The 20,667-nt window shown below is 40.6% G+C and overlaps 1 protein-coding gene across 7 annotated transcripts in view; it reads left to right on the forward strand.

Moving 5' to 3' along the window:
- Positions 1–20,667, forward strand: part of LOC133630688 (anoctamin-1-like) — a 242,799-nt gene that overhangs the window by 212,258 nt on the left and 9,874 nt on the right. For 5 of the 7 annotated variants that reach the window (XM_062022331.1, XM_062022332.1, XM_062022336.1 and 2 more), the window contains 6 exons: positions 2,763–2,831; positions 2,929–3,130; positions 3,739–3,850; positions 3,971–4,028; positions 4,224–4,324; positions 18,709–18,851. In XM_062022331.1, the coding sequence (XP_061878315.1) occupies positions 2,763–2,831; positions 2,929–3,130; positions 3,739–3,850; positions 3,971–4,028; positions 4,224–4,324; positions 18,709–18,851 (685 nt within the window). The remainder of the gene's footprint in view (positions 1–2,762; positions 2,832–2,928; positions 3,131–3,738; positions 3,851–3,970; positions 4,029–4,223; positions 4,325–18,708; positions 18,852–20,667) is intronic. The other 2 variants (XM_062022333.1, XM_062022334.1) reach the window with 1 other exon arrangement.

Here is a 20,667-nt window from a genome sequence, read left to right on the forward strand (position 1 = left end):
GTTAACTGGTCCATCTGTCCACAAAACAGGCACTTTGCATTCCATTCGAAAGGACTTTCCCTTTAGATTTCCGATCCTTAATATTTTACATTTATCATAATTTAGCTTAAGCCCAGATTGCTGTGAAAATATGTCCAAAAGATCAAGAAGGTTTCGCAAACAATGAGGATTGGGGCTTATAAAGAAGCTTGTAACTTGATGGGCCCGGTTAGCGCCGTGCATGGCAGCTCCCGCCATCAGTGTGTGAATGTGTGAATGTGTGTGTGTGAATGGGTGAATGTGGAAAATAGTGTCAAAGCGCTTTGAGTTCCTTAAAAAAGGTAGAAAAGTACGACCCATTTACCATTTACCATTTATCGTCTGCATACATTGTTATTTTACTTTCAATATTATTATTACTGAGCCCTTCAATATTTGTATTCAATCTAACTTTAATCGCCAATATTTCCATAGCAATAATAAATAAGTATGGAGACAAAGGGCACCCTTGTTTTAGACCTCTTAATAGAGGTATTGTCCCAGAGATGTATCCATTATTGATAATTCTACAGTTAGTTTTATTATATAGCGTCTTGATCCAGTGTAATAAAGAGTTGCCAAAATTGAAAAAAAAACTAAGCTTTTACAAATAAAATCCAAGCTATAAAATTTCTGTTTGATTTTGACGCTTTTAATTTGGAAATTCCCCCAAAATCCCGGGTGCGGCGCCGCTGCTGCCCACTGCTCCCCACTGCTCCCCAAGGGGATGTGTCAAATGCAGAGGACAAATTTCACCACACCTAGTGTGTGTGTGACAATCATTGGTACTTTAACTTTTAACTTTAACTTAAATTCTTCACATGCTTGTTTGGAATGCTTACTTTCGGTCGGATCTACTTATTTGTATATGTGAATACACATGCAAACTTTATGGCACACAAAGTTGATTTAATAAGCTTGTGTATTGAGGATTACGTCTCTTAGGAGTAAATAGTACACTCACAGTACATGATAAATAAACACTTATGACAACTGAAAATATTGTATATGCACCATTTGCATGTGATTCAATTAGTGATTATTTTTTACAATAATTTTCACTCAAAATGTCTTCTTGCTTTCACCTAATCAAAATGCATAATCCAATTTGTTTTTCCTTTTAGATTATAAATCAAACTCCAGTTCCACAAACATTGCGTTTTTTGTTTGTTTTGTTTCTTGCAGTGAAAAGGGAGCGTGCTCAGTCTACCAAATCAAATTCCTTGTGTGTCAGACTACTAATTAAGACAATTCTGATACACACTGCTACATTTAGCAGTGTGTATCAGAATTGTCTGATACACAATTAAGACAATTCTGATACACACTGCTACATTTAGCAGTGTGTATCAGAATTGTCTTAATTAGTAGTCCGACACACAAAGAATGTACATTGAAAAAGTCCATCCTAGGATTTCAGTCCACCCCTTCCCTTTGCACCATGTCTAAATCCTGCATATAATTCACCTTCCAAAACATGATCTTAGTTATGGTTGAATACCTTATTGTGAGACTCCGTAGTCTGGATTCTGGAACAAGTTAAGGTAATCTGAAGTTAAGGAAGATCTCAGAAAACAACTAGATTAGTGTGGATTAATTTAAACCATATTAGTTTAGTCCTGATTGATTTATGTCCTAAACGCTAAACCAGGCCTTTAAATTTACATGATCCGATGTAAAAGAAAGCCATCTTTGCCACATTTAAGCAATATAAGCAATATATTGTAAAGTCTGAACCCAGACCAGACAAGCAGGGTTTGCAGGTACAAAACGCACTCAGCGCCTTTTATTCAAGGCAAATAAAGTTTCTTCCCAATCGGGGCTTTCCAAACAAAATCACACACTAGGTTCACTTTAAACACTTATTTCCAATAGCACATGGGAGTGCTCTTCATGCACGCACATGCAGGGCTAGTTTGCCTACAAAGGAGACAGAGACGACTATTAGTAAGATTGCCGAAATATGGCAAATGTTTGTCAGGAGTGCAGGAGTTCCTTCTCTGATGAGAGCCAGCGACACAGTGAGACAGAGCTCTGAGCTTAAGTAGCCAACATTTGGATTGCCTGACTCAGAGCAGTTGTGCTGTGAACAGGCGCTGGCAAATCATGCTGATTGAGGAGGAAATTTGCCCAGGCTCTGCCCCCCTCTGCTGTGTTGCGCTCGGCTGTCACTGTGGCTGCTGGCCCTGTGGGAACTTTTACCTGATCGGGGTTTCGAGCACAGACTCCACAATATCAAATAATATAAAGACAAATGATTACTACACATCACTTATTCTCCTTTTGTTTTTACAGTTCATAAGATGGTTTCCGAATATATTAATGTAAATGTGTATAATTGTAATAGACCATCATTTGCTTTGTGATGGAAAAAACATTTTGTACTTTGATGCCCAGTGAAACAAATTCATTGTTGTTGTTGTTGTTGTTGCACTTTTGATGTTCAGGAATACATTTTCATTTGTAAACGTTATATAAAAGTAAAAGTCAAACATGTATGACGTACAACATAATTTATATTATTTGTATTCAATTTAATTGGTTCTCTACTTATACTCACTGTTCCCTGTACCTACATCTTGTATCAGCAACCTATGTTGAAAAATCAATGATCAAACATTTTATATTCAACGTCTTGCTGAAAATGATTCAATTCATTAATTATATACCGTATGTCGCCCATGTCCCACAGGCCATCACACTTAATAAAATAGATATGTTAATATTTTTCACTTATATTTTAGATGGAAAAACTTACATGTCAAGATCGCCTCCCTGCCTACATGACAAATCTGGTCACCATGTTGTTAATGGTAATGTTTTAGAGTCACTATGTTTTCAAAAGACATATGTTTTCTATTATATTGTATTTTATGAAATATTTGTAACTCTGCCATTCTTTATTGTCAGATCGGTGTAACATTTGCCATTGTGTTTGGTGTCATTCTCTACCGGATCTCCACAAAAGCTGCTCTACATATGAGCTCCAATCCAATCACACGAAACCATGCACAACTTACTGTCAAAACCACAGCAGCCATTATCAACCTTGTGGTCATCCTCATACTGGACGAGGTGTATGGTGCTGTAGCCCGATGGCTCACTGTTTTAGGTGAGTGTGCTAAAGTATTAAAATGTTTTACTTTGATATTTGGATGAAGTTCATGTCCTCACCCTTAAAGGGGAAGTGCACTTTTTGGGGTATTTTGCCTACCATCTATTAAGATGGTAGGCAAAAAGAAAAAACACATGGATTTCTATTGTTTGTGTATTCTAAATAGCAAACAAAACGCAATCAAGCTAATGTAGCTAATAATCCCACCTATAAAGCCCTCTAAAAAACATCCAAAAACTGCCAATAATATCCCATTTACATGCTGTGACCTACATACAGAATTAACCAAGTATTAGCAACATTGTTGTTGTAAGAGCTAACGTCAAGGAACTATTCTTGATCATGGAGGTAAGTCCATAGGGAGGCCAGCAGGGGATCCAGCAGCGCAGAGACGTCACCAACTGATGAACAGAGGAGTGGTACTATGTTACAGTAATCGAGACTCGACTTAACGAATGCATCAATAATGATCTAGCGCCGGTGGTGGACAAAATGAGATGTATTTTTGTGATAAGAAGACCAAATTCTTTTAGCCCAATGTGGCCCCTAAGTCAAAAACTTTGGACAACCCTGGTCTAAATCTATAAATGCTGTTTCTTTTTTAGAGGTTCCAAAAACGGACAAGAATTTTGAGGAGAGACTAATCTTTAAAACATTCATTCTGAAGTTTGTTAATGCTTTCACACCAATCATCTACATTGCTTTCTTCAGGGGAAGGTTAGTGAATGAGATTTTAATATTAGATTTAATTGAATATTCAATATTGTACATGTGCATTGTAGATAATAAATGCATGTTTGTAAAACTCAAACACGTTCATTGTTTTTTTATCAACAGACTGGTTGGCCGACCAGGCAACTACTTGTATGTGTTTGAATCCTACCGAATGGAAGAGGTAACTTTGGGTAATCAAAGCTGATTGTTGTTCCACTTTCTAAAAAGAAATATCATAGTACATCAGTGCATGAGCATATCAGTGCATGAGCATATTGTACTTATCAGGCATGTTGACTTATAGATCAATGAATGAGTGTCAACCTGCAACAACTATGGCTACTGCTAATGTTATTGCTTATACTTTTTTTTACAGTGTACTCATGGAGGCTGCCTGATGGAGTTGTGTATCCAGTTGAGTATAACCATGCTGGGAAAGCAGTTAATTCAAAACAACCTTTTTGAGATTGGAATACCGTAAGTTTGCATCAGCTGGGAACTAACGTGAAAATGCAGTTGCATTGTAGATGTTTTACATTTTAGAGGTCCTGTAGCTGCCTTTTCCATCATCGGCTGTCAACTACGGAAAAAGTTACCAACAGAATTTAAATGAATCCTAGATATAAGTGTGTTCACTGCAAAAGATAAGTGTTGGCGAAAGGGAAAACAAAACATGGTTCTTTAAGGTGTTACCTTGTATTTGGTTATACTGTGTGTTGGTTCAATACAGTATTGGTTGATTAAGATGTGTCATTTACTTCAAAGCTCAGTTTGGGACAAGAGCTAGAAATGAACAAAAGCTAATTGTTAATTGAGCTAACAATATCTAGCTTCAAAATCTACTCTATTCTATTCTAATCAGTCTACATACGAGTTCCGTTCCTACGACGGACAATAACTTACTCTAAATGATATCTTAACTCCACCTAAAATACTCTTGAACTTTTCAGCAAAGGCGGGGGATTTGAAGGTTTTGAAGCAATACATTAAAACAAGTAATCAGCTGATGTGTGGAATAAGAAGGGGTATGCACTTGTACCCAAAGATGTAGCAATAGATTAATCATGTTAATCAACTCATCGTCAGACCCTTCAGGATTTCATGGTGTTGCCATCACGCCAGTTTACACAAATTTAACCAAATTTGTCCAATGCTCGCAACTTCCGCACACATTTTGGTCAATCAGCGTAATTTTTCCAATGGAACATGTGAGCAGCATTCAAATGCGCACATCAACTCTCTAATCAAAAAACTAATGTTTAGTTCTTCTGTAGACCAATCAAGAACAACATATAACAATGTCAACTCTTTATCTTCCCATGAGGAAGCAGTGCCTGGGGAATTTGTGGTGGGCTCTCCTATTTCTGGGGCTGAGGTTCCCAAGGTAGTTAAAAAGCTCCTCGGTGGCAGCTTAAAGAACTCCGGGTGGATGAGATCCGCCCGGAGTTCTTTAAGACTTTGGATGCTGTGGGGCTGTCTTGGTTGACAAGACTCTGCAACATTGCGTGGACGTCGGGGGCGGTACCTCTGGATTGGTGGCCTCTCTTTAAGGCTATCGTGGGATCACACTCCTCAGCCTTCCCGGTAAGGTCTATTCAGGTGTACAGGAGAGGAGGCTACGCCGGATAGTCGAACCTCGGATTCAGGAGGAACAGTGTGGTTTTCGTCCTGGTCGTGGAACTAAAAACCAACTCTATACTCTCGACAGGGTCCTTGAGGGTGCATGGGAGTTTGCCCAACCAGTGCGTTGTGCACTTGAAAACGGCATTCGACCATGGAAGTCCTGTGAGGAGTGCTCAGAGAGAGTATGGGGTATCGGACTGTCTGATTGTGGTGGTTCGCTCCCTGTATGTTCAGTGCAGAGCTTGGTCCGCATTGCCGGCAGTAAGTCGGACCCAATTCCAGTGAGGGTCCACCAAGGCTGCCCTTTGTTCATAACTTTTATGGATAGAATTTCTAGGCGCAGTTAGGGCGTTGAGGGGATCCGGTTTGTTGGCTGCAGGATTAAGGCTCTGTTGCAGATGATGTCGTCCTGCTGGCTTCTTCTGGCCAGGATCTTCATCTCTCACTGGATCGGTTCGCAGCTGAGTGTGAAGCGACTGGGATGAGAATCAGCACCTCCAAGTCCGAGTCCATGGTTCTCGCCCGGAAAAGGGTGGAGTGCCATCTCCGGGTTGGGGTAGAGATCTTGCCCCAAGTGGATGAGTTCAAGTACTTCAGAGTCTTGTTGACAAGTGAGGGAAGAGTAGATTGTGAGATCGACAGGTGGATTGGTGCGGCGTCTTCAGTAATGCGGACGCTGTATCGATCCGTTGTGGTGAAGAAGAAGCTTAGCCGGAAGGCAAAGCTCTCAATTTACCGGTTGATCTACACTCCCGTCCTCACCTATGGTCATGAGAAAGGACAAGATCACGGGTACAAGCGGCCGAAATGAGTTTCCTCCGTCGGGTGGCGGGGCGCTTCCTTAGAGATAGGGCTGTCTTGGTTGACAAGACTCTGCAACAAAGAAGCCTCTACGTGGCCTTCCCTATGAGTAGCTTACAGGTTCAAAAAGCCTACAAAAGCGAAACTAATGTCTTTACCACGTCTGCAGACCGCAAAAAGCCTAGTTGGTTTAGCGTTACTGCAGCTCAACGTTGAAGGCCTTACCACCGCTAAACTCAACGTCATCGAACAGATCGCCATTAAAAACAAGAACTATAGTTCTACTGCAGGAGACTTACATTGAAAACAAGAACTTCCTGAAGCTCCCTGGGTACACCCTGGCTGGTCACACCGCCGACAAACATCACGGCATAGAATGGATTACAACTAAAGTGCAAGACACCACCATCGTCAACATCTACATGCCGCCTCCGACTAGGTTCGTCCCAACATCTCTGCCAGATGTCCCAGCCCCCGCCATATATGCTGGTGATTTCAACAGCCAGCACACAGACTGGGGCTACAGCAGCTCCAACGCTGATGGTGTATTCCTGGCAGAATGGGCCTCGGCTGCCGATGCGACACTCCTATACGACCCAAAGGAGCCACGCACTTTCTATTCTGCACGCTGGAACAGCACCACCAACCCGGACCTGGCCTTTGCAAAATGTCGCGACAACGAACCGCTACCAGTAAGGCGCATTCTGGACAGATTCCCCCGATCACACCACCGACCATCGCTCATAACCATTCCATATCTGGTCCAGCCTGTGGAAGGGAAGGATGTGAGGATCAGCACGTTCTTCATTCAGGTGGTGGTGGGTCAAGGATGGACTGTCAATGACTCAACCAGATTGATATTAGATCGAGGTAAATGAGGAAGATAGTAGGCCCTGACAAATGGCGTCTACAATATCTGGGGATATTTCAGCAGCTTCTCCTGAGTCACTCGTGTTCTCAGCAAGATGGTGGACAAGGTCCCATTATTTAGAGCGAAACATGCCATCTGGAACTGTGGCATGGGATCTTCGGGACAAAGCATCAGCATCAGTGTCATGTTTGCCTGCTCGATACTGTATTTTGAAAGAATATGAGTGAAGAGAGTGAAGCTAACCACCAATGGCTGGTGGCATTTAATTTGGCAGAGGACAGGACATAGGTAGGAGGGTTATTATCAGTCACTACGGTGATGTTGGTTCCAGAGAGATGAAACTTTTCTATGATACTCCATTTCAATGCCAAAAACTCCAACATGTGAGCTGGGTAACGCGACTTGCTTTGTGAAAAGCCCCTGCTAGCCTAGGCAATAACTCAAAGTTCACCTTTTTGTTCTTGGTACAGAACAGCTCCCAATCCAGTAGTACTTGAAACTGTGTGGAAAATATAGAGTAGCTTTGAATTGGCAAAATGAAGGACTGGGGCAGAAGTCAATTTTTCAATCACAGTTTTAAAAGAGTTCTGACAGGCTGAGGTCCATTTCTTCCAAAGGAGTTCTTTGGGTCTCTGTAATTCACAGTGTTGATTTTGTTTTTTGTGGACTGGTGAACAGGTGCGTAGTAAGGGTGGGGTTTTAAAAGTGGTTTTAAAATGATGGCATAATCTTTGATACATCCTAAAAATGAGTGCAGATTTCGAGGTACTGGCCAAGATTTTAAGGTAGATATCTTTTCATGATCAGTTTCAACACCAAGTTCTGAGACTACATGTCACAGATAGCGCACACTTGAATGTAAAAATGTACACTTTCCTGGGGACAACTTTTATTTAAACTCCTTTAGTTTTTACAGCACCCTCAGAAGATGCTTCTTGTGTTCCTCAAGGGTAACAGAGAAAATAACGATGTCATCAAAGAAAGGCCTTCCTTGGAGCCTTAGTCACTCCCTGAGGCATGCGGTTCCACTCCCAGCAAAGGCGGTTTTAGCTTTGCCAGCTTCGTCTATTTTAATTTGGTAGTATCCAGACTACAGATCTAAAACTGTGAACCACTTGGATGCAGTTAACACTGAAAAATATTTTTCAAGATTGAGAAGGGCGTAGGCATCGTTACAATTTGTAAATTCAACTTTCGACAATCAATGCACAGCGCACGTCTGGAAGGCAAAAGGTGACGATGACTCCATATTTATTCCAGCTTCAAGCATGTCTCATAAATGGCTCCGCACAGTCTCAAGTGGGTGTATTGGCCTCACTTAATGCTAAAAGGGGTGTGATCTTTGAGATGGATGCAATGTACAGCCAAATTTGAGATTACGGTGGGAGAACACATCGGCTATATGGTTGAGCTTGAAGGTTATCCGCCCTTCCATTCAGAAGTTAAACTTTGTGTTCTTACTCTGCACGTACTCTTTACAGTACCTGCAGAGCCCACCTGATTATGATAGTGTTTAAGCTTCAGCAGCTGCAGGACTGCACAGTATCCTTGGCCGGTAGGTTGGAAGCAGTGTTGGGACTAACGCGTTACAAAGTTATTTTTTATATTCAGTAACTCAGTTACCGTTACTACATGATGCGTTACTGCGTTATTTGACGTTACTTTTAATGTAGTATAAAGTGTGTTTTATCGGAGCGCTGATTCTTCTTGTGTCACAAACCGGAGAAGCATACTTGCCAACCCTCCCGTTTTTAGCGGGAGAATCCCGATATTCAGCGCCTCTCCCGACAACCTCCCGACAGAGATTTTCTCCCGACAAACTCCCGGTATGCAGCCAGAGCTGGAGGCCACGCCCCCCCAAAAAAAAGTCTGCCGTAGCTGCGATTGGACCTGACCAGCCTCCGGGTACAAGTACTGGAGTACCAATTGCTTGCCAGGGAAGATCTTCCCCAGGAAGCAAGGATTGACCGGTTTTGGGCCATGCTAGGGAGAGATGGAAGATTCCACACTCTCGTGCATTTGATGAAAGCACTTTTGTGCCACACAGCAATGCATCATCAGAGAGGGTGTTCAGCATGGTTAGAAAAATAGTGACAGAGAATAGAAAGAGGATGGACAATTCAACCCTTAACAAAGCATTGTACTTTCAAGTACAACAATGAGTAGGTGAGTGTTGTGTGTGTGTGTGTGTGTGTGTATATGTGTAAATAAATGAACACTAAAATTCAAGTATTTCTTTTATTTATATAATAAAATCAATAAATATATATATATGTAACGGTGTAGAATTCATTATGCTTGATGTGGACGGCGTGGCGAAGTTGGTAGAGTGGCTGTGCCAGCAATCGGAGTGTTGCTGGTTACTGGGGTTCAATTCCCACCTTCTACCTTCTTAGTCATGTCCGTTGTGTCCTTGGGTAAGACACTTCACCCTTTGCCTCTGATGGCTGCTGGTTAGCGCCTTGCATGGCAGCTCCCACCATCAGTGTGTGAATGTGTGTGTGAATGGGTAAATGTGGAAATACTGTCAAAGCGCTTTGAGTACCTTGAAGGTAGAAAAGCGCTATACAAGTATAACCCATTTATCATTTATTTATTTATCATTAAATTATGAATGAAGTGTTGCAACAGCGCCTGTTGCTGGTGAGAAGTGGTATGTACTTTACCTGCGGAAAGTGCTCAGAACTGTGATGCCTTCCAACTGATAATCCCGTGACCCAAGTGGACTCACAGTCTCACAATTTGCACTGTTTTGCAGGACACTGTAATAAAAGAAATTCATAATCCACCTGGTGCCAGTGATATGTTGAAGCGACAGCAGTGTGGAGCTGCATTTTGCCACATACAGTTGTGGACCGTCACATATATATATATATATATATATATATATATATATATATATATATATATATATATATATATATATATATATATATATATATATATATATATATATGAAATATTTGAGTTGGTGAATTCTAGCTGTATATATATATATATATATATATATATATATATATATACAGCTAGAATTCACCAACTCAAATATTTCATATATATATATATATATATATATATATATATATATATATATATATATATATATATATATATATATATATATATATATATATATACTTGACTTTCAGTGAATTCTAGCTATATATATACATGTATATATATATATATATATATATATATATATATATATATATATATATATATATATATATATATATATATATATATATATATATATATATATATATATAGCTAGACTTCACTGAATTCTATATATATATATATATGAAATACTTGAGTTGGTGAATTCTAGCTGTAAATATACTCTCCTCTTAACCAGTGTAGAGTGTTTTGAGCTTCAGACATGATTTTGTGTCAGAATTCTTTGAGGAAAAAATGCCTAGTTAGGCTTTGTGTATGTAGTGTGTGCCTTTCTTGCTTTACAGCTATGTTGTTATTATGCTGTTTGTTACTTATGTATGTTATGTTGCAGCTATTTAGAATAGTTTTGTCAATTTGTTCTGGCCAGAAACAAATTGGCCTTTGTAACATATCTTTGTCTTTGTGTGTTGTATGTAGAGCACATTGCTTAGCAGAGTTCAGTGATGCAAATGCATGTCAAGTTGAACAGATTGTATTATTCTCCAGTGCAATAACAGTACTGACATGAAGGCTAAAGGGCATTAATGGGAGCTTTAAAAAAAAAGAAGAAAAAAAGAAGTAACTAAATAGTTACTTTTCAAAGTAAAGCATTACTTTTTGGTGTAAGTAACTGAGTTAGTAACTGAGTTACTTTTGAAATGAAGTAACTAGTAACTATAACTAGTTACTGGTTTTCAGTAACTAACCCAACACTGGTTGGAAGCATCACTATTATGGTATAGCTCATATAGAAAGGTATTCATGCTAATGAGCACAGGTGAGTGGTTGTGAGGTGTGGTGTCTAGAACAACACGAGCAAGGGTTGGCGCATCAAATTACACTCCTATGAAGTCTTTAGGAAATGTGATTGTCACTTCCACCTACCGCAGGTATGGCACTAATTAACCAGCTGCACTCTTGACTTGTAGTAAGTTGAAAAGGGGTTTCACGGGTTGGTCATTGACAGTTTTATTGTAGAAGGAGACTGTAATGGTGGTGACTTGAGAACCAGTGTCCAAAAGGCAATTCAGGGTTTGTCATGAAATATTGACAACTGCAGTGCATTTGGATCCCACCAGCCCCTTTGGAATTCTCCTTGGACAATTCATGTCTTGTGATATTTCTTCACATTTACCTGTTTTTAAAGTTAAAGTTAAAGTTAAAGTACCAATGATTGTCACACACTATGTGTGGTGAAATTTGTCCTCTGCATTTGACTCAGAGTCCCCTGGGAGGTGAGGGGAGCAGTGGGCAGCAGCGGTGGCCCGGGAATCATTTTTGGTGATTTCCCAATTCCAACCCTTGATGCTGAGTACCAAGCAGGGAGGTAATGGGTCCCATTTTTATAGTCTTTGGTATGATTCGGCCAGGGTTTGAACTCCTACCGATCTCAGGGCGGACACTCTAACCCCTAGGCCACTGAGTAGGTACTACTTTCATGGGACAGGTTGGCTTGTCCAGGGTGTACCCCACCTTCCGGCCGAGTGCAGCTGGGATTGGCTCCAGCACCCCTTGCGACCTAGAGAGGGACAAGCGGTAGAAAACGGTTGGATGAGACAGGTTAGGTCCCGCTTGGCTTCTGTTTGGCCCTTAACGGAAGCCACATTTAGTTTAAAGGGTTGTAGTTGGAGCTGTTGTACTGTTTTCTGGCAAACTGTTCCTCTTCTGTGCGACCATAACTGAATTGGGGACATTTCTTCATGGTGGGTGGTTATGACCATTGTCTCAGCGCAGAAAACAATAGCTTGGCTTGGGCTTGGATGGCGTGGGTGGACGAGAGTGTTGAACATAGTGCCAAATGGCGGTTTTTTATAGGATTGAGTCTTTGTCTGGATGTTGGTTAACTTCTGCTGAACATCCGCATGTTGTTGTGCCAACTGCTGAGTTAGTCAGGTTCGTTACTGCTCCTCCACCATCAAAACTGGTACGTACAAACTGGGCGTGAGTGGTGGCTTTTTGCCCGGTTGTTCCTAGAGATTGCTTCATGCGAAGTGTCTTTGCTGCTTCCCGATCCTCTTCGGTGCGTAAAAGCAGCAAAAGCTCAGCAAAAGGTCGGTGGTTTAGATTTATTTTGCTTAAGCTGGAGCTTTGCTATCCAGCCATTGTCCAAGCACCCACAACAAAACTAGTTTCATAGGTGCCAAGAGCTGTCAGCTCCTCAACGGCTCCTCTTTTCATGGTGGCATTCAGGGCAACTTGTAGGCATTGAGTATAGGTGGAAGCTTTATCACCGGTGTCTGATGCAGGTCCATGAATTTGGCAAAAGGCTACTTTCCATCCTGGACAGTGCCATAAGCAGTAGTGCTGGGCAATATGGAAAAAATTGTATATCCCGATATGGATCATTTTATATCACGATTACGATATACCATGATATAGCTAAGGTATGCTTTCAGTTCTATGAAAAATTTAACAACATACAGACCACTTACCTTTTTTCTCACTTTATTTGCAAATGAAATAAACACATACATTTGGTATAGCGAACAACAATAGCAACAAAACACACTTTTCACGTTTTTAAAACACATTTTTAAAGTTTTACAGGTATTCAAGTTTCTCTGAAGTGCAGTCAGAACACTAGATCATAATTAAAAATAAACAAATACTTTTGGTATCAGATGTAAACAATAGCAATAAAAAATCTTGAAGTGCACGTCTCTGGAATCCTTAACGTTAGCCTTTAGTGCAGTCAGAACAGTAGTAGCAATGAGGCGTGCGATGGCGTCTGTTATTTGTCGATAAATGCGGGACGTTTTCTCGTAGGGTTTGTTTCATACCAGAGCGTCTTGAATTTTTGGTTGATTGGGTTTAGCGCTGGTAGCAGGCCTGGCCCTAACCAATCTGGCGCCCTAGGCAAGATTTTGGGTGGCGCCCCCCCACATCGGCAGTGAAGTGTATATACTCACAAGAAACCGAATAGCTTTATCTTTGATCTTTTTTTGACTTAAAGAAAGCAAATTAACATATTATATGAGAATGTTGTTATGATTATCTTTAACCGAATCACAACAGTGCTCAAATTAAAAAACAGCATTCCCTCTCATGTGTTATTGCTTAATTAACATTAATGATGTGCACTTTAACAACTAGGCTTACAACTATACCTAATATATAAAGGGTGGAAAAGTGACTATTACCTGCAGGGCAAACATTAGCTAACCAGAAGGCAATAACAATGTAAACAAAAAACACCTGCTTAAAAGATCTAATACAAATGTCCCTGAGGAATGTAAGGTGGGAGTTCTGTAATTACCTAACGTTACATTATTATTTTCCATAACAATTTAGCCCCCTCCACAATATTAACCCGAACGTTAAAACAGAACTAGCTATTTATTGATTAGCAATTGCCGAATCATGTAACATTAGCTTAATGCTAAAAAGCCAGGTTACTATCACATTCTGTAACAGACCAATAATTTCATGTAGGCTAACGTTACTCGTATACCTGCTACCTCTGTCTTTTTCTCGTTTATCCTCCTCTTCTTTTCTATCTTCCCTGGGCACCTGACAGTTTTAGCCGTTTTGACATTTGTGGTGACGTCCAAAAAGAGTCATGATACGGGAAGGGAGGGGGCGCACCGTGGGAGGGGGGATGGGGTGGGGTGGTGGGGGGCGTAATGTTGTAACAAATATTATTTCTATTAAATAGGCTTTACTTTGCATTTTAATTAACGTGGGATTATTTTTTGCATTTAGAAATAATAGTACCATCTTTTTTTTTCTCTTTTTTTTTCTCCAACATTTGTGGCACTGGCGTGGCGCCCCCTGATGGACGGCGCCCTTAGCATTTGCCTATACGGCCTATGCCACGGGCCGGCCCTGGCTGGTAGCATTGATTGGTGTGACTCTTGCCTTTTGGGTCTCAGTGTACTCCTTTTCGTGGTGTTTTCTGAGGTGGTAGAATAGGTTTGCATATGACCGTTTTCTGCTCTGAATCCATCGCTTGGAAACCAAAATAAAGCCAGACTGACGAGCTACCCCCTCGTTTGGGTAGGAGTTCGTCCTGGGACTCCGTCTCTGCCTCATGTGTGTAACCAGCGACGGCGGGGGACGCTGGACACAAAGGGGCACGTAAAGCGGCGTCATGTCGCAAAATCGAAAGAGAAATGCAAACCTACATGTCAATGTGAAAAAATATTGTTTTCCCTCCCGTTTGACACCAAATACAAGTGTATTTGGTGTCAAACGGGAGGGGCGGTATAGCTCGGTTGGTAGAGCAGCCGTGCCAGCAACTTGAGGGTTGCAGGTTCGATCCCCGCTTCCGCCATCCTAGTCACTGCCGTTGTGTCCTTGGGCAAGACACTTTACCCACCTGCTCTCAGTGCCACCCACACTGGTTTAAATGTAACTTAGATATTGGGTTTCTCAATGTAAAGCGCTTTGAGTCACTTGAGAAAAAGCGCTATATAAATGTAATTCACTTCACACACTTCACTACTGAATGTACAAATATTGTTGTTGTTACTATGAATCATCTGATGGCACAAGCCCGATGGATAAAATACAGCCTATCGCTTGAAACGATAAAAATAGAAATGGCACGATAGACATTTTTTTATCGTGCCCACAATATGTATCGTCATATCACCCAGCACTAATAAGCAGGGTCAAGGGTATCCAAATATACTTTAGGCATTGTTGGAATCTAGATGCTTGATTATGTCTGCAGCTGGGGGTAGAGGGCTATCCACGATCCTCCTAGATCATTGGAGGTCAGATACAGATGGATCTCTCAGCAGTAGTTCAACTCCTGACCTCCAGGTCTCCCAGTCAGATCCACTTGAAGGTCTTGGCAATCTTCCAGAAAATACTCTGAGCACTGAATTATCATCATTCTTTACAATATGATGTACGATATATCTCTGAATCTCAGGAGGTTGGACATCAATGTTGGGTGGTTGACTTGCTCTTGCCAGTCTGTGACCTTGATTCAGGTGACACTGGTTGGGGTATAGTCCTTGTTGATGGGACTAAAGTCTCTATGGCTGGAACATTTGAAACAGGTGGATGGGATGGTGTGGAAGAGTCTGTGTCTGTTAGTGGCTCGTCCTTCTGGGGGCCGGAACAAGCTCCTTGATAGCCAGCCCAATCTGAGTCATCAATTATGTTACGGTCCCCTTGCCCTTGTCTAGTCTTAAAAGGGGCGCGAATAAAGAACAGACACTATTGACAGACACTGGTTGCTATTGAACAGTTTAACAAAATAATTGCTACTACCAATGATATAGTCGCCAATACATCGAGTCTTGGCAGCATAGGCGGCAGGTGCGCGATGCACAGAGCAGAGCAGAGCGAGAGAGAGACTTACGATACATTAAATATATGGTTCTTATTGCACTCAAAGTACTCAAATCAATTTGATATATTACATATAGCCTGCCATAATCTAGGATGAGAAGGACAAACAGCAGAATAGAAAGCTTTACTGACATATTAAATGCTGTGTGATCTGTGGTTGCCACTTTTGGTCTGTGCTTTAAGAAAAATACAATCATTCGTAAATACTAAAAAATAATACTATGGCTAAAACTACACAGATAAGACATGTAGCAGGTAAAACACACATTGTTAAAGATAAAACACAAATTGTAACTATTTGTTACATAATTCAGTCATTTCATTTGCACTAGTTTTGCGCTACGTGGGTGGGGGTTTATCGCTGCTATCAAGCCAAACAGCTGTGTGCATGTCTATTTATCTGTATGGGCACAGAGCTGAGACATTTTGCAGGGCTGGATGATTATTTCAATGTTTACCCAAGTTTGAAGCGCAGGTGTTAATACTGTTTTTCCACCTTTGGCGAGGCATATTTTAAAGCACAGATTGCATGTTAACCTATAGAATTGTCTATATTTGCCATTTTTCCTCTCCACACTGTTTTTCCCTGTGCGGTGTGTGAGGTTGCGCACGCTGATACACTAAACATGCCCTGCAGCATGTTAAGTCACCGCAGCATGCAGATGACATAAAATTACTGGAATTCATTAGTACCACGGTACTTTATTAGTACCACTGTACTTTATTAGTACCGGTATATCATACAACCCTAATACCAACTACTGCAGAGAAGACCATGCTCACTCCCGAGTAGCATACTCCCGTACACTGTAAAAAAAAATTCTGTAAAAAAAACGGTCATGTACTGGCAGCCGTGGCTGCCAAACGAAAACCATAAGATTAAAGTAAAACATTGTAAACCAAATAATGATCAAAAACATTATATTTACAGAAATTTTCATGAAACGTTTTGCGGAAAAAATATCGTAATTTTACAGATTTTTACTAAATTATTAAGATCAACCACCTTTAATAAAGTGACGGTGCAAACAGTTCTGCAGAAAAATACCTTTATTCTACAGAGTTTTTCCAAATTATTACGATCAAACATCTTTAATGAAGTGACAATGCTGGCAGTTCCACAGAAAAATACCATTATTTTACAGATTTTTTCTGAATTGTTAAGATCAACCACCTTTAATAAAGTGACGAGGCCAAATTTGGCCCGCCGTGTAATTTCACTTGGCCCTTGAGGCGATATCAAATTAACACTAAAGCTGGCCCGCCGATCCTCCTGGGAGTCTTCCTTCCAGCCAGTCAGTCAGCCAGCCAGCCAGCCAGCCAGCCAGCCAGCCAGCCAGTCAGTCAGTCAGTCAGTCAGTCAGTCAGCACTGGCCCAGTCACATAACGTGCGGCTTCTGCACGCACACACATAAGAATGCAACGCATACTTCATCAACAGCGATACAGGTTACAATGAGGGTAGCTGAATAAAAAATGTCAACACTGTTAGAAATATACGCCACACTGTGAATCCACACCAAACCAGAATCCTTTGCAGCACTAACTCTTCCGGGACGCTACAAGGTGTGTGTGTGTGGGGGGGGGGGGGGGTTTGGTGGTAGCGGGTGTGTATTTTGTAGCGTCCCGGAAGAGTTAGTGCTGCAAAGGATTCTGGGTATTTGTTCTGTTGTGTTTATGTTGTGTTACGGTGCGGATGTTCTCCCGAAATGTGTTTGTCATTATTGTTTGGTGTGGATTCACAGTGTGGCGTATACCGTAATTTCCGGACTATAAGCCGCACCTGACTATAAGCCGCACCAGCTAAATTTAGGGGAAAATACAGATTGCTCCATATATAAGCCGCACCCGACTATAAGCCGCAGGGTTTTGATGTGTAATTACCGTAGTATATAGGGGTTCCTGCTACCACGGAGGGGATTGTCGGGACAGAGATGACTGTTTGGGAACGCAAAGCGTCCCATTTATTAACAATAAATCTTTCAATCATTCAATCAAACTTTCACATCTTTGACATGGCGAACAGCATTCGTGCAGAGTACAAATAATACAACGGTGCAAAGTAATACAAAGTGCTCGCCTATACGTTATCAAAATAACCAGCCTACCGGTATATGAAAAGTCAGTCTTTAATCATTGTGTCATCGTCTTCCTCCTGCGTACTAAAACCACCGAAATCCTCTTCGTCGGTGTCGGAGAAGAACAGGCCGTAAATAAGCCGCACCCTTGTATAAGCCGCAGGGACCAGAACGAGGGGAAAAAGTAGCGGCTTATAGTCCGGAAATTACGGTATTTCTAACAGTGTTAAAGTTTTTTATACTGGCACCCTCAGCGTAACCTGTATCGCTGTTGATGAAGTATGCGTTGCATTCGCTCGTGTGTGCGTACAGTCACATATCTGGTGACTGGGTCTGAACGATGTTAGAATGGATGAAAAGCGGACGTGACGATAGCTCGTAGAGTACGTTAAAGGTTAATTTGTTCAACCTTGGCCTGCGGCTTTGTTCAGTTTTAAATTTTGGCCCACTCTGTATTTGAGTTTGACACCCCTGTGTTAGATTGATAGTATGGACATAGACTTTTATATAACAAGCTACATATTTAATGAAAGATAATTACTGTAATTTTACATGAATTTGAAAGTAATTTAAGACAACAGAAAATGCTATGTATAATTAATTTGGTATTTTCCTGTAAGAAAAATAGAAATATACATAGTTTGTCATTACTGGCATATTACTTAAAATAACAGGCGGATTGTTTATTTACAGATAATGTCTTCAATTATACAGTTTTATAAACTATTTGAAAAAAATAGAAAAATTACAGTAGAAATTTAGAGTAAATTAACCATAAAAATAGGAATTTTTTTTACAGTGTATGCTACTGTCTGTGAATGTATAGAAGCAGGTGTTACCATTTCAAAAGGGTGGACTCATTGTGTTTCATTCCTTAAGCAAAACATAGTCTCCATACATATTTGATTTTAATTAAAGTGGAACTGTCACTAACAAGACTGCATTTTTACTGTAAAATATCTGTGTAGTGTGTCTCATGCAACTACGGTCTAATTGTACATGTTTGTTTGTACTCCTTTTAGCAAGCTAAAGAAGTTTATTCGCTACATCCAGTCAAAGCAAGGAACTTCCCAAGAGGAAGAAAGACAGAAGAAATTGAGGAGATATGAAGCTGACCACTTTCTGGAGCCATTTGCAGGGCTAACACCGGAATATATGGAAATGAGTGAGTACCACTTATGGACATATTTTTACATATATTGAAGATCTGCATTTGATTTTGAGATGTTTTATGTCATGTAAAACATTTGACCAACATGAAGAACTTACTGTTGGACTGCAAAGGTGGGTAGCGTAGCAACAAATTGTGTACTTTTAATGTAAGTGAGAGAAAAAAGTAATCATATAAATAAAATATAATTAGTAAGTATTCAGTGAAAAAAACAACTAAACTTTTTTTGGTGGTACACCTCAAAAGGGACAAGTGGTAGAAAATGGATGGATGGATGGATACACCTGGTGTGTGTGTTTTTCAGAGAGACTTGACTATGGCATGTACTATTGTACAAAAGATGCACATATGATATTAAAAAGGGCTAATGCATATGCACAGCTAAAACAAACATCTACAACTTACCACAACATTGTTTCTCTACTTGGCAGAGGGAAGGCTGAAATGTAAACATATAAATGTTATTTTTCGTAGTTCGTAAGTAAATATTGAGGAGTTATGACGTCATATCAGTTTTTACAGTGTGTAGTTTGCATGCAGTCATTGACTGCCAGGCTTTGTTTGATTAGTGAAAGGATTCATGTGTGAGAATTCTTTCTAACGATCCAAATGAATGTCTTTGCAAGCAGTAATCAATAGATTATAAATAAATATGATATAGATAAATCTACCGATTGGAATGAAAGTCAATGTATCAAAGTAATAGTAGTGTTTTTTCCTCATAAAAATACTGAAGTAAAAAGTATGCTACATTAAAATTACTCTGACAAGTACAAATTTAGCCACCAAATGAAACTAAGTAAATGTAGCGAACCCATCATTTATTCACTCCACATTAGCACACGATAGCTGTAGTCTTTGCTGCCCTGTGGTAGACTGACGGAAACGTGGCTGCCAATGGACGCTTACGGCCTCTCTTATTACTTCCAAAAAGTAATTCACATTCATGTGAGTGGCACTGGGAGAAAGGTGTGTAAAGTGCCTTGCTGAAGCTGGATTCAAACCAGGAACCCTCAATTTGCTAGACGGCTGCTCTATCATTTGAGCCGCGCTACCCCTCTCGCCGCTCTCTGCTCGCTCTGCCGTGCCGCAACCACCGGGCATGTGCTCTACATTACCGCCTTGTAACTCCCCCTGCACTGCCTGAAAAGTGTCAACTCAGCTCAAACACTGAATTCCAGTCTGCTGGAAAACACTTTTACACCATGATTACAAAATACAGGTGTTGCATTTTTTCCATTATCTATACAACCCTGTTAAATTCATAAAACTACTGTAGTTTGTACGATTTGTTTTACTACTGTATTGTTTTTAAAACAATTCTTATCCAAGTTTGTTTTTCGTTCTAAAAGTCATGTTGGATGTTATAATTGGGACATTTTGGGAGGGCTAAGCACAAATTAATTTAAATTAATTTCAATGGGCGGGGCTGAGTTAAAATACGAACATTCGAAGTTAGGAGCTTAAGTTAAAGTTAAAGTACCAATGATTGTCACACACACACTAGGTGTGGTGAAATTTTTCCTCTGCATTTGACACATCCCCTTGTTCACCTCCTGGGAGGTGAGGGGAGCAGTGAGCAGCAGTGGTGGCCGCGACCGGGAATCATTTTGGTGATTTAACCCCCAATTCCAACCCTTGATGCTGAGTGTCTAGCAGGGAGGTAATGGGTCCTATATTTATAGTCTTTGGTATGAACTCACAACCTACCGATCTCAGGGCAGACACTCTAACCAATAGGCCACTGAGTAGGTAGAAGTTAGGAGCTTGGTGGTGGAACGCAACGTGCTCGTAGATTGAGGTAGTAAAC

This window comes from Entelurus aequoreus, linkage group LG16 (assembly GCF_033978785.1).
Source record: "Entelurus aequoreus isolate RoL-2023_Sb linkage group LG16, RoL_Eaeq_v1.1, whole genome shotgun sequence".
NCBI classification, from domain to species: domain Eukaryota; kingdom Metazoa; phylum Chordata; class Actinopteri; order Syngnathiformes; family Syngnathidae; genus Entelurus; species Entelurus aequoreus.